The 13692-nt window shown below is 42.5% G+C and overlaps 1 protein-coding gene across 1 annotated transcript; it reads right to left on the bottom strand.

Moving 5' to 3' along the window:
• Window positions 1-394: 394 nt before the first annotated feature.
• On the bottom strand, window positions 395-8724 carry LOC116678759 (titin-like). Its single transcript, XM_032508500.1, has 5 exons — window positions 8437-8724; window positions 7310-7435; window positions 6952-7140; window positions 3361-3411; window positions 395-2153 (listed from the first exon to the last, which is right to left on the bottom strand). The coding sequence occupies exons 1-5, from the start codon at window positions 8693-8695 to the stop codon at window positions 748-750; spliced, it is 2031 nt and encodes a 676-aa protein (XP_032364391.1). The 5' UTR covers window positions 8696-8724; the 3' UTR covers window positions 395-747.
• Between the last annotated feature and the right edge of the window lie 4968 nt (window positions 8725-13692).

The following is a 13692-nucleotide window of genomic DNA, read 5'->3' on the forward strand; positions in this document are numbered from 1 at the left end:
TGGTGTTGCCCGATGTTTCTGGTGTTACACCTTCACTAAGGATCATCTCTTTGGAAGATTGCCTTAGCCTGGTGACTTTCCCAGTCTGGCCTCTTCCCTGGCTTTTGTTCTAGGTGAATGCTCCACTTCTCTAGCTTTTACTATGGGGGATGGTTGTGGTGGCTCAACTTTAATTTCTTCTAATTTGGCTTCCATTGTGGCTGATGTTGTAAGCAAGGAGGTGGACATTTCCGTTTCTAATCCTCTGGCTTTTACTTGAGGTGATCTGGGTGTTGGCACACTTGCACCTGATTTCGGTGTTGGCACACTTGCACCTACAGATCTACCAACCTTGCTTTCATTCTTGGTGATTTATGGAAAGATGAAGGCATGGCCTCAGTTTCTGCAGTTGCTCTTTCCTCCGTCACTTCCTGCTGCGCAGGCTCTATGTACTGCATCTCTGCTGGCAGGGGCACATCGGTTTCAGGGTGAAATATCTCCTCTTCTGACATCCTACTTCCTTGCTGCCATTTCCTGATCCGCAATGCAAGAAGTTTTTCCTCACACTGCATTCGTTCAGCATCAATGCTCTCCCTCAAAGACTTGCCTTCACTTTCTTCAAATGGAGCAGCGGCTTCTGCTGTTGCCATTTCTTCTGCTGTTAACTTCTCCCTGAGGTTGCCTTGAGCATGCACAATTCGACCAGATTCGCTGCTTTCAGCGTACAATGTTTCAGAGTACGGGACTTCAGGGTGAAGTAGCTCGTCCTCAGTCTTTGCAGACTCCACGTTTGGTCAGCGAGCACACTGCGACGTTCATTACCATTTTGTTGAATCTAGCATCTACCCGCGACTCAAGGTAACCTTCAACCTTTTTATGCGCCAGGGTCTCTGAATACATTTCCCCTGATTTCCTTTCTGTCTGTGGCACCATTGTATCAACCAAATCTCCTCTCATGATCTGAATGGCCCTGGTTCTCGACTGAGGCTCAAATGAATGCCTCAAACGACGCTGAGAAGGCTCCCTGCTTGAGCTTTTACTTTGAAACTCTTGATGACTATCCCCTAAACTGAAAGGTCGATTGAAATGCTGGACATCAGGCACAGAGGCAGGCTTCACCCTGAGCCTCTCTACATATTCGGCATAGCTCGACTCGCTGGCAACTGATTCTGACTCAAACTCAGAGGACGACATGGTGGAGATAGAAAGCCTCTTCTTCTGTTTGACAGCTTTTTGGAGTGTGGTAAGTTTAGTTCTTACCTCGTTGTGAAGGCTTTCAGTGTCACTGAACCTGTCGCTGTACCTGTCGCTGCATCTGTCGCTAAACTTGTCACTGAACCTCGCACCGGTGCGCCGGTCGCAGTAGATATCACTGAACCTGTCGTTAAAGCGCTCAGACCTGTCAAACATGGCGGGAGGGGATGGGGCGCGCTCGGAGGCAGTCTCCAACCGTTTGGACTCTTTTTCAGTCTCTCTTTCTTTGGCATGGGAATCGGCCCTGAAGTAAACAGTACGCATCAAGGAGTTCTTAGATCGAGATCTTCCCTGATGAACTTTGGACATCTTGTCAAATGGAGACCCTACACACCTGAGGTCGACCCTAAACTTCCTCTCTTTCCTCTGCTCTGCCATGGTGTCTATGCTTTCGTGGGCTTTGGCAGAGCGTCTGACAAAGCCCAGGTAGTTCGCAGACTGCTCTTCCCTCAGTGACACCAAGAGTGATGCTGTGGACTCGGCTGAACCCTCCGTGTTTATCGCCATGACTTTATAACTACCCGAGTCCTTCTCTTTGATACAATCGATAACCAGACTGGTGGTGTGCATGTGCATTTTGCTATCTGTACACATCCCACGTCTACGCTCTTTAGGAATAGATTTATTGTTATGAAACCAGAGGATAGTTGGTTGAGGACATGCAACCAGTTTACACTTTAACTCCACCGGTTCTCCTTCGAGAACTGATTGGAACTTTAGTTTCTTGGTGAAAGAAGGTTTGATGTTCTCCGTCCAGGAGCTGATGGACGAGGTTCTGCTTGAGCAGCGATTGGCCGACACCAGGCCGTGATCGGGGAAGTCCTCGGTGTCGGAGAAGGCTCCCCTCAGCTGTCGAGCGCCGATGAGTTCTGCTGCGCTCCTTTGCGGCGTTTCTTCTTTACTTTCGTGATAAAACAGCTCTGAAATAGAAACGGACAACGATCAGCAAAACACAATGTCCAGCGGTTAAAAAAAGAGAGAAAAGGATTTGTAATGAATCATTAATGGAAATATTAAATGCATGCTGGGAGTCACAATGCCATAAGAAATAATTTCACTCACCATATTTGTTCGAATAAACGCAAGACTTGGTTCTTTTTATTAGAAACCTTCAGGAAGTTTTGATCCTTCGTCTGTGGAAATTTCTTCAAACATAAATTATTTTATTATCATTAAAAAAGCATAAAGTTTCCCAGATGGGCTGCTTACATTGGCCTGTTTTATTAATTGATAATTGCTTTGGCTTTACACTAGGATATCCCTTACCTGACTTGCAGACAGGAGAATAAACGCCCTTTCTAATCCTTAAACTTAAGAGGAAATATGATGATGATGCATCAACGAGAGGCAAAGCTCTCTAAAACATAGCTCGTATTCCAAAACTTAAACAAATGAAGCTGTACAATTGGGTGAGAAGGCGTTTATTCGAACTAATATAGTTTACTGGTGTTATTTAGTGCAAACCACAGGAATGACATCCCACTATCTGCAAGCCAGGCTAAGAAATATTTTGCAGGAGGAAGGTATGAGTTCCAGATGCAGTCCACCTCCATATCTTTTAAAGGGCATTTCATATCCGGAAGCTTTAAAAGATACGCATCCTGCGCCTTTTCTGGGAAAAGATCAGAAGACACCTTCATGCCAAAAAAACAAAACCGAACTTTCGGATGCAAATCGTGTGAAAAACTGATACAAGCAAGATGTATCAGTGCTGCCTGAGGGAAACCATGAAATATCATCAGAACAAGAGCATGGAGAAGAATACAGACTGTAGGACATTCTTTCACATAAAGATGACATGCTACCATGGGAATTCAAAGATCACTTCTTATTAAAGGGACAGTTCAACATCCCGACATATTAACTCTAAAAGCAGTCTGTGGATGCAGGTCCACTGTAATCCTTTTTTATTGAAACATGCACAAACACACACGTCATTTTCTATATTTTCAACAGCTTCTCCACCTCCAACGAGTCACAGCTTGCATCACAGCTACCTGCTGACGGACTGCTTTTGAAATGTAAAATAATCAAATAAAACATAAAAAGATTGTTAAACTGTCCCTTTTTTCCCCGTGCCGTTCTCCTGGAGTGACAATGAGTTGGTTTTCTACACGGCGACCTTACCTTTGACTTCTTGCTCGATCTTGGCCTCGATGTGCTCTCTCACGTGAGTCACTGTGAAGGAAGAGAGGACATGAGTACGCTGCATGCAGGAGAGATCCAGTGAGAGCCGTTAAAATCCTAAGGAACGGGAATTACACCTCTCTCAGTTTTTCTTTGCTGGACTCCAACGTACTAGCCTTTTGTGTTTTGGCTCCGTCAAAGAAGACTTCTGGAAACTTAAGCTATCCTTGCAAAATGCTTTTAATAAAGAATTCATTTTCTTTCTTGTGACCCACGCAGTGATAATGCATTACGAACTGTCTTCAGTTACAAGTGTTTGGACCCTCATGCTGATATAAATTGCAGTAGCATTTTAAATTACTACCTACCAACAATGACAGTTTAAAATTAGGATAGAGGATTCTTTGAGTACTACATGAACATGTGCTGTTATTGGGGGCTGCTGGTGATTATATTGAGATTATAGTAAAATGTTAAATTACCAACTGTCTTCTTCTGTTTTTTGTTGTCTGTTTTACTGTTTATTTTAAATATAGAACTATTATGATCCTGTCTTGGCCTGGACTCTCTTATAAAAGAGATTCTGAATCTCAGTGGGATTATTCCTGGTAAAATTAAAGTTAATAAAACAATTTAAATTAAACTAATTACGACAGGTTTGCATTTTCAACTTAAGAGCGATGAGGCGACGTAGAAAAATGACTGGAGCCAAACACATGAAGCAAATCCATTGGAGCCCCCAAGTCTGGGACTCATCCTGGGTTTTAATCTGGATTTCTCCAGACTTTGAAAAGACTGAGGCATTAGAGGGTTAGAGCAAAGGTGCAACTCTTCTTCATTGTTGTATGTAGGTATATCATAATTTATGTACTTGTGATACTTTTATAACATTCCCTTTTGTTTTTAGGTCTTAGTACAACACATGTTAGGAGAGAAATGTAGTTGCTGGTTGTGACAGTGCAGGGGGGTGGGGGTGGGGGTGGGGGGGTGAGGGTAGGGGCCCAAGTGGTAATGTATTGTATTGCAATTAAAATCAATGAAAGACATTGTTAAAAAAAGTGATTTTCAAGTGAGAACTCAAACAATGCAAAAAATAATAATAGTAATAATAATATCTTCGGTGTTCTGTAAATTCTGTGAAAAACACGATGAAGGATCACAACGACGCAAGAAACAGACATTTAATGACACAGAGAAGGGTTCGAGTTTCCTGGAGGATTGAGGGACACAGAGGACGTTATGAACGAGGGAGGGTGATGACGGAGGAGGGAGGAGGGGGTTCCTGGTGAGGAAGGAAGTGATGAGGAAGGTGGAGGTGCTAATCCCAGGCTTCACACAAACTGGTGGTGGTGATCTTTCTGGAACTGTGAGGTTAGTCAGATCTGGAGGAGGGATGTCCCGAATATTTATTTATATGGTTTTGAAGCACAACGCTAAAATGGATCCTTCAGAGAAAGAATCACAGTTTATGCGGGACGCACGGTGTAGCCTCAAACATGCGTCTCTTAGTCAGGGACACTGCGTAGCAGTAATTATGGCGGACTGAAAGACTAAAGAGGACTGAGGCTGCAGCATGTGAACCGTGTCCACATTCTGGTTTGAGGCTGCAGCATGTGAACCATGTCCACATTCTGGTTATTATAAGAAGACTGAAGTTAGATAGTTTATTGAAGATAGTTCTGCTGTCTGCAGAACGTGCAGGAAAGACGTTGCTGCTAACAGCGTTGAACACACTTAAAAATACCGGAAACAGTGATCTTTATAGTCACTACAACCGTTCAACAAATGTTGAAAAAATCAACAAAAATGTTCATTTTTTAAACGCTGAAAATTGACCAAAACATTGTTAAAAATTGACCAAAACATTATTTAAAAATCGTCAAAAAGGTGAAAAAATTAAAAAGAATTGACTAAAACATAATGTAAAAAACATAAAAAGTGATAAAAATTGTAAGAAAATTGACAAAAAACATTGAGAAGAACAAAAATCAACAAGAACATTATTTTTTTAAACGCTGAACAAGTGACAAACTAATTACTAAATTGAATGAAACATAATTTTAAAACGTCAAAAGAAATGTACAAAAATTGACAAAAACATAATGTAATAAATGTCAAAAGGTGACAAAAGAATTGTAAAAAAAAAGAAGAAAAAAACCTAATGTAATGACAAAAAAGTGACAATTTTATTTTTAAAAATATACAAAAACAATTTAAAAAAACGTCAAAAAAGGGACAAAAAATAAGATTAAAATTGACCAAAAAAGAACAACAAAATGTTGAAATTTCAACCCAGAAAAAAACAAGTTGCAGGTCGAAGGGAAGACGACACGAGGGTTAAAACCCACTTTAAATCCGATTATAATCTAATCTAATCTAATATAATATAATATAATTATGATATAGTATAATATAATTATGATATAATCTAATCTAATATAATCTAATATAATTATGATATAATATAATATAAGATAATATAATTTGGCGGACCGGTTCGGGACATCCCTGGAGGTGTTTCTGTCGGAGACGACGGGGGACTTGCGGCGGGTGGATTAATCTCGCAGGAAGAGAAACCCGGCTGCAGCCGACTCATCCAGATGTTACCTTCTTCTTCTTCTTCTTCTTCTTCTTCTTCTTCTTCTTCTTCCTCCCGGGTGACGGTGAGCGTGGCCGAGCACGCGGCCTCCCCGGCGGCGTTGGCGGCGCGGCAGGTGTACTGCCCGGCGTGCTCGGGGAACGCGTCCACGATGATGAGCACGGCGGCGTTGGTCACCTCGTCGAAGTGGAACACCACGTTCCTGGTGGGCCGGACCGGCTGCCGGTTGTGGAACCAGCTGATCTCCGGCCTCGGCACGCTGGACACGCAGGCGTGGAAGCGCGCCACGGCGCCGTGCGGCACCGTGCAGCTCGTGATTGGCTGGATGAAAAGGGGCTTTTGGCCGGAGGACGGTTTCTTTAAAGTGGCGGAGACGTGCCGCGGAGACTCGGCAGCGCTGTCAGCGCTTTGCTTTCGCCCTGAAAGGAAGCACGGGGATGGGCTTTATGTGACATGCTCCCCGTCTCTGGACCTCATTACCCCCCCCCCAACACAGAAACATAGACCCCCCCAACACAGAAACATAGACCCCCCATATATATCATAATACATTTGTATTTCTCTGTATTTCTTTTGCTTTGAAATATGTCTGCTGGCTGACCTTTATATGTAAGAGCATATATATGTATACGTATATATTATTATTATCCAAGTAGAGTACACCAGCAGAGTACCCAGTAAAGTACCCAGTAGAGGACCCAGTAGTGTACCTAGTAGTGTACCCAGTAGTGTACCCAGTAGAGGACCCAGTGGAATACCCAGTAGTGTACCCAGTAGAGGACCCAGTGGAGTACCCAGTTGTGTACCCAGTGGAGTACCCAGTTGTGTACCCAGTGGAATACCCAGTGGAGTGCCCAGTGGAATACCCAGTAGTGTACCCAGTAGAGGACCCAGTAGAGTACCCAGTGGAATACCCAGTAGTGTACCCAGTAGAGGACCCAGTAGAGTACCCAGTGGAGTACCCAGTAAAGTACCCAGGGTGGGGGACGTACCGTCCAGGTTGAGTGTGGCGGAGCAGGACACGGTCCCGGCGGAGTTGGTGGCCACGCAGGTGTACTGTCCCTCGTCCTCGGGGTAGACCCGGGAGATCTCCAGCTGGCAGCTGTCGTCAAACTGGGACATCCGGAAGAACTCGGACTGCTTGATCTCGGTCTGCTGGTGGAACCAGCTGATCCTCACATCTGGACAGAAGGGAAGACGTGGAGAGTTCTGAGGGGGGTCCAGCGGGGTATGTCCCCCTTTGATATTTAGTGGTAGACTTGTCTCTCCCTCCCTCTCTCCCTCGTTATCTCCCCCTCTCTCTACCTTCCCCTCCCCCCTGCTCTAAGGGTAAAGCGGTGTGGGTCTCACCATCTCCACGGACTCGGCACTGGAACCGAGCCGGTTCCCCCTCGCGGGCCGTGGCGCTGGCGATGGGCGAGATGACGACCGGGGGGGCGACGGTCGCAGACGAGTCTGGAGACACCACCTCCGACACTGAAACACACACAAACACACACAAAAACACACACACACACACAGACACACACACACACACCTGATCAACACACATCCCAATGGTCCTAACTGCAGCGCTGCAATGTAACTGAGTACATTTACTCCTTCAGTACTAATGTTGAGGTACTTGTACTTTACTTTTCTTTTCATGTTACTTTCTACTTTAGTTCAAAGTTACTGTAGTTACTCCACTACATTCATCTGAAAGCTTTAGTTACAAGTTACTTTAGTTCCTAGTATTTGTAGTTCCTAGTAAATTTAGTTCCCAGTAACTTTAGTTCCTAGTTACTAGTTCCTAGTTACTGTAGTTTCTAGTTCCTAGTAACTTTAGTTACTAGTAACTGTAGTTCCTAGTAAATTTAGTTCCTAGTAACTTTAGTTACTAGTTCCTAGTTACTGCAGTTTCTAGTAACTTTAGTTCCTAATTCCTAGTTCCTAGTTCCTATAGTTCCTAGTTGCTGCAGTTACTAGTTACTGTAGTTTCTAGTTACTCTAGTTCCTATAGGTCCTTTAGTTACTGTAGTTCCTAGTTCCTATAGTTCCTAGTAACTTTAGTTCTTAATTCCTAGTTCCTATAGTTCCTATAGTTCCTATAGTTCCTATAGTTCGTAGTAACTTTAGTTCTTAATTCCTAGTTCCTATAGTTCCTATAGTTCCTAGTAACTTTAGTTCCTAGTTCCTATAGTTCCCAGTTGCTGTAGTTCCTAGTTGCTGTAGTTCCTAGTTCCTTTAGTTCCTAGTTACTATAGTTTCTTGTAACTTTAGTTCCTAGTTCCTTTAGTTCCTAGTAACTTTAATTCCTAATTCCTAGTTCATATAGTTCGTAGTAACTTTAGTTCTTAATTCCTAGTTCGTAGTTCCTATAGTTCCTAGTTCCTATAGTTCCTAGTAACTTTAGTTCCTAGTTCCTATAGTTCCTAGTTGCTGTAGTTCCTAGTTCCTATAGTTCCTAGTAACTTTAGTTCCTAGTTCCTAGTTACCTTCCACGTTGAGCGCTGCGGTGCTGGTGGCGGTGCCGTACTCGTTCTGGGCCTCACAGTTGTAGACGGCGGCGTCCTCGGGGAAGACTTCGATGAGCAGCAGCGAGTGCTCGCCCCCCCCGTCCTGGAGGAACTTGCACTTGAAGCCGGCGGACAGAGCCTGGGAGTTCTTGAACCAGGACACCTGCGGCGCCGGGACGCCGCTCACCTGCACCGAGAAGCGGGCGGGTTTTCCCGCCTCCACCGACTGCGGCGCCATTTGGCGAAGGATCTGCGGCGGCTCCGGGACTGAACGGGAAACAGGAAAGAAGATTCAAGATTCAAGATTTCAAGATTCAAGATTCAAGATTTCTTTATTGTCAAACGAAATTACGTGTAAAGTTCACAGATTAAAGAAATACATGTAGAAATATTCCTAGTATTTGAGTCAACCCGTGTGTTGTCTTCCCATCGACCGTGCAACTTCCTGGGTCTAAATTTAAGGTTTTCAGGTCAAATCGACCCATTTCAAATTTTTACAAGAAGAAAAATGGTCCAGGTTCCAGTTTTTCTACCTGAAATAAACGGCCTTTCCTTATTTCCTGTGATAAACATGTATTCCTGCCTCAGAACATTATTCTGGATTTGACATTTATGTTGTTTCCATAGTGGATTTTTAACATGAATTATAATCTCATGACTAAAAACGAACCCCACTTCCATTTTTAGTTGTGTTCTAGTAGAGACTGATTGAGTTTCCCTTGTTACAATAGTTCCTAGTTACTTTAGTTCCTAGTTACTCTAGTTCCTATTAACTTTAGTTCCTAGTTACCGTAGTTCCTAGTTACTCTAGTTCCTGGTAACTTTAGTTCTTAGTTACTTTACTTCCTAGTTACTCTTGTTCCTAGTAACTTTAGTTCCTAGTTACTCTAGTTCCTAGTTACTGCAGTTTGTAGTTACTGTAATTCCTAGTTACTGTAGTTCCTAATAACTCTAGTTCCTAGTTACTGTTGTTCGTAGTTAATGTAGTTCCTATAGTTCCTAGTAACTCTAGTTCCTAGTTACTCTAGTTCCTGGTAACTTTAGTTCTTAGTTACTTTACTTCCTAGTTACTCTTGTTCCTAGTAACTTTAGTTCCTAATAACTCTAGTTCCTAGTTACTGTTGTTCGTAGTTAATGTAGTTCCTATAGTTCCTAGTAACTCTAGTTCCTAGTTACTGTAGTTCCTAGTTATTGTGGTTTCTAGTTACTGTAGTTCCTAGCTTGAAATTAGGATAAAGACAATATTTGTTAATAGATTATGAAGTAAAATTTTATATCAGAAGTGTTTTTAAAAGACCAACAAGTCCCGAGGGATACGAGAGGGTCCCAAACGTGAAGACAACACGAGGGTTAAAAATATTAAATAACTTTAGAAAAAACATCATAAAAAGCACCCACAACATTGAAAAAGTGACAAAAAAGTTGTAAAAGTGATAATAATGTTTCTTGGTTGACGGGAAGACACAAGGGTTAAAAACATTTGTCGCTTTCTCGACATTTTGTCACTTTTTGTGCAAGTTTGTCATTTTTTCCGATATTTTTTTTCATTTTTTCTGCAATTCTGAACATTTTTGTTGTTTTTTACAGAATTTTTTTCCACTTTTTTATTTTTATCATTTTGTTCCAATGCTATGAAACTGAATTTAACCAAATGTAGCGAGAGCAGTGAACTGATCATATGAGCATTGTAGGAAAAAATCCATCTTATTTTTTTTTACAATTTGGTTGAAAGAAGCCCAGATTTCTGATATAAAATCTTATGAAAATGGGTCAAAATTGCCCCGATGACAACAGGAGGGTTAAAAAAGCAGAAATTGTGAATTATTTTGACTAATAGTTAAGATCAGAGGAATGAAAGAGATCAGTTGTATTTATAAAGAGCGTTGGAAGGAATCCAATCCATTTTTTGTGGTAATTTGGTTAAAAAGAAACCCATATTTCAGATATAGACATTATTTAAAGTGGGCAGATTTTAACTTGTTCTTCTATGTTTTAAAAACATGTAATAAGCCTGAAAGAGAGTTTCTGTCCATCTCTTTCTCAATGAAGCTGAGCTACAACAGGAGTCATACTTTTTGGGGCCAGCAGCTGTTTCCATCCACATGTTTTTATCTGAATTAAGTCATATCGAATAAAAAATGCTTTATGGAAACAGTCAAATTCAATGGAATTTGATGAATATCAAAGGAAATGCGTCGGTCTCATCAGATTTTATCTTGATGATTTTCTTCTTCTGTGATAAACGCTGATGGAACCTTATCTGCTGAATAAATGATGAGTTGATTAAGTTTTAGGTCATTTCATGGTTGCAGCCTGCCACAAAACGCAGAAGAAGAAGAAGTTGTAGTAAATGTTCCCCAGTATGTCCTCTCTGTCTCACACATGGGGGGGGAACCAAAGACAGATGGAAGGGAACGGATGAGGAGACAAGTGACTTTCTGGACTTCATTTATCAGGAACTTGTGAAGGAAATGGCCGACAATAGTTAGGACAAGCCGTGGGACAACCTGCGGAGACAATGGAAGACGCTCAGACAGAGAGACATGTCTCAAAAAAGAGTCTTGCAGCGCTGCCGGGGGGCAACAAAAGACAAGTTGCATCTGTATTGTCATAGCAATGTGTTGATAGAGTTGTTGTTTTCTTATTATAGCTCAATATGTCTCTATCAGCTGGAACATGAGCTCCATGACAACATGTCCCATATTGATCATGTGATGTTGTCCCACATTGATCATGTGATGTTGTCCCATATTGATCATGTGATGTTGTCCCATATTGATCATGTGATGTTGTCCCATATTGATCATGTGATGTTGTCCCATACTGATCATGTGGTGTTGTCTCATATTGATCATGTGATGTTGTCCCATACTGATCATGTGGTGTTGTCTCATATTGATCATGTGATGTTGTCCCATACTGATCATGTGATGTTGTCCCATACTGATCATGTGATGTTGTCCCATACTGATCATGTGGTGTTGTCCCATACTGATCATGTGGTGTTGTCTCATAGTGATCATGTGATGTTGTCCCATACTGATCATGTGTGTTGTCCCATAGTGATCATGTGATGTTGTCCCATACTGATCATGTGATGTTGTCCCATACTGATCATGTGATGTTGTCCCATATTGGTCATGTGATGTTGTCCCATATTGGTCATGTGATGTTGTCCCATACTGATCATGTGTTGGTAGATGGGATCCATTTTGTCTAGAAAATCTTTGTTGTTGCTTGAATGTTGAGTCTCTTATAGTCGGCAATGTTGAGTCTCTGATCAAAATGTCTTTTTTTTGATTTACCAATTTGACCCCAAAACATGTGACGTCATCACCACAGGTTCTTATTGGCTGTAAAGCTGTTGGATGGAAACACACTTTCACCAGATTTATTCTCAGGAGTTATTTTACCAAACTTCAGATAAAACGATTGACAAGTGGATGGAAACGTAGCTGCTGACGAGTCCTGCAGCAGCGTTGGGTGTATAGCGAGCTGCAGTAGTCTAAACGTGACGTTATGAAAGCATGAAGGCCAACGGCATTTAATGTCGGATTTATTGTCTTCCAAACAACTAAAGATTGTATTTATTGATGCTGTACAGCTTGGGAAGATGGGTAAGTAGAGATGTGTATCATCAGCATAGCAGGGCTAATTTGAGGTGTGAAGATGGAGGTGAAGGTGGTAGAATAACATGGGGCCAAGAACTGAACCTTGGGGGACGCCAAATTTAATACCCACTGAAGACGAGGACTTAGTACCCAGTTTCACAGAGAAAGTTCTTTCTTTCAAATGGCTTCGAACCAGCTTAACTGTTGTCCCCCGGATCAAAAACTGACAATTTCGTCCCTTTTTCAGACTTTGTTTTAGTTTCCACTACCACCACCTTACTAGTTTTACTACTATTTTGAATTCATGTTCAATAACCCTCATTTATATAGAATGATACCTACTATTAGAGTTAAAAAAAGCAGAAATTATGAATTATTTTGACTAATAGTTAAGATCAGAGGAATGAAAGAGTGTTGGAAGGAATCCATCCATTTTTTAATGTGGTAATTTGGTTAAAAATAACTCATATTTTAGATATAGATATTTTTTAAAGGGGTCAGATTTGACCCGAGGACACCAGGAGGGTTTGGACAGAGTCCTGTAGTCCAACTCGATGATCAATGGTGTCGTCTGGGAGGACGAACACTGCACATGATCCAGAGTCAGTGGTAAGTAAGATCATGAACTTTGAGGAGGGTGGTGTCCGTGCTGTGGAGGGCGGTCAGTAGCGAGATAAACTGACCAATGGGTGCTGTCTACACCGTGTTAGCCTCTTGCTAATGTTAGCACCTCCTGCTAGTGTTAGCACCCAACAGGCTTCAACAGGGCAAGTTATTAACATGTTTTTAGCCTCTTAACATGCTCTCTCTCTCCCTCTCCCTCTGTCATTCATCCATCCCTCCTTCTCTCTCGCTCCCTCGCTCTCACCCATCCATTTCTCCCTCCCTCTCTCTCTCTCCCTCTGTCATCCATCCCTCCCTCCCTCTCTCTCTCTCCCTCTGTCATCCATCCCTCCCTCCCTCTCTCTCTCTCCCTCTGTCATCCATCCATCCTCTGTCTCGCTCCCTCCCTCTCTCTCGCTCCCTCCCTCTCATAAATCCCTCCCTCCCGGTCTCTCTCTCCCTCTGTCATCCATCCATCCTCTCTCTCACTCCCTCCCTCTCATCCATCCATTTTGTTTTCTCTCTCCTCTCTCATCCTCTCTCTCCATACATCTCCCTCCCCACCCGCTCTCTTTCTCGTCTCTCTCTCTCTCTCCTCCTCCCTCTTCCTCTCTCTCTCTTTCTCTCAGATGATGTTGACAGAGTTAATGATGAGACCAGGCTCAGAGTGAGAAGGTTGATTTTAGTTTATTAGAGAGAAGGGACAGAATCCACAGAGACATGGTGACGATTCCCCGGCCGAGCTCATACACACACACATCACACTTAAAACCCCTTAAAACTCCTTAAAAGCCCTTTAAAACCCTTAAAACTCATCAAAACACATTAAAAAACCCTTAAAACTCCTCAGAACTCTTTAGAACTCATCAGAACCCCTTAAAACTCCTCAGAACTCCTTAAAACCACTTCACTGAAGAAGAAGAAGCACCTGAAGACCCGCCATGTCGAGGGTCTTATAGTCGGCCATGTCGAGTCTCTTAGAGTCGGCCATGTCGAGGGTCTTATAGTCGGCCATGTCGAG

Source organism: Etheostoma spectabile, unplaced genomic scaffold, assembly GCF_008692095.1.
Source record: "Etheostoma spectabile isolate EspeVRDwgs_2016 unplaced genomic scaffold, UIUC_Espe_1.0 scaffold00008086, whole genome shotgun sequence".
NCBI lineage: Eukaryota > Metazoa > Chordata > Actinopteri > Perciformes > Percidae > Etheostoma > Etheostoma spectabile.

Excerpts from the sequence above, each read along its gene's own strand:
- LOC116678759 (XM_032508500.1), bottom strand. The coding sequence starts at position 8,695 with ATGGCGCCGCAGTCGGTGGAGGCGGGAAAACCCGCCCGCTTCTCGGTG. Across the intron at positions 3,412-6,951 it reads CGCCACACTCAACCTGGACG|TGACTCACGTGAGAGAGCAC; the intron begins GTACGTCCCCCA and ends CTTCCTTCACAG. Across the intron at positions 2,154-3,360 it reads GATCGAGCAAGAAGTCAAAG|AGCTGTTTTATCACGAAAGT; the intron begins GTAAGGTCGCCG and ends TTTCTATTTCAG.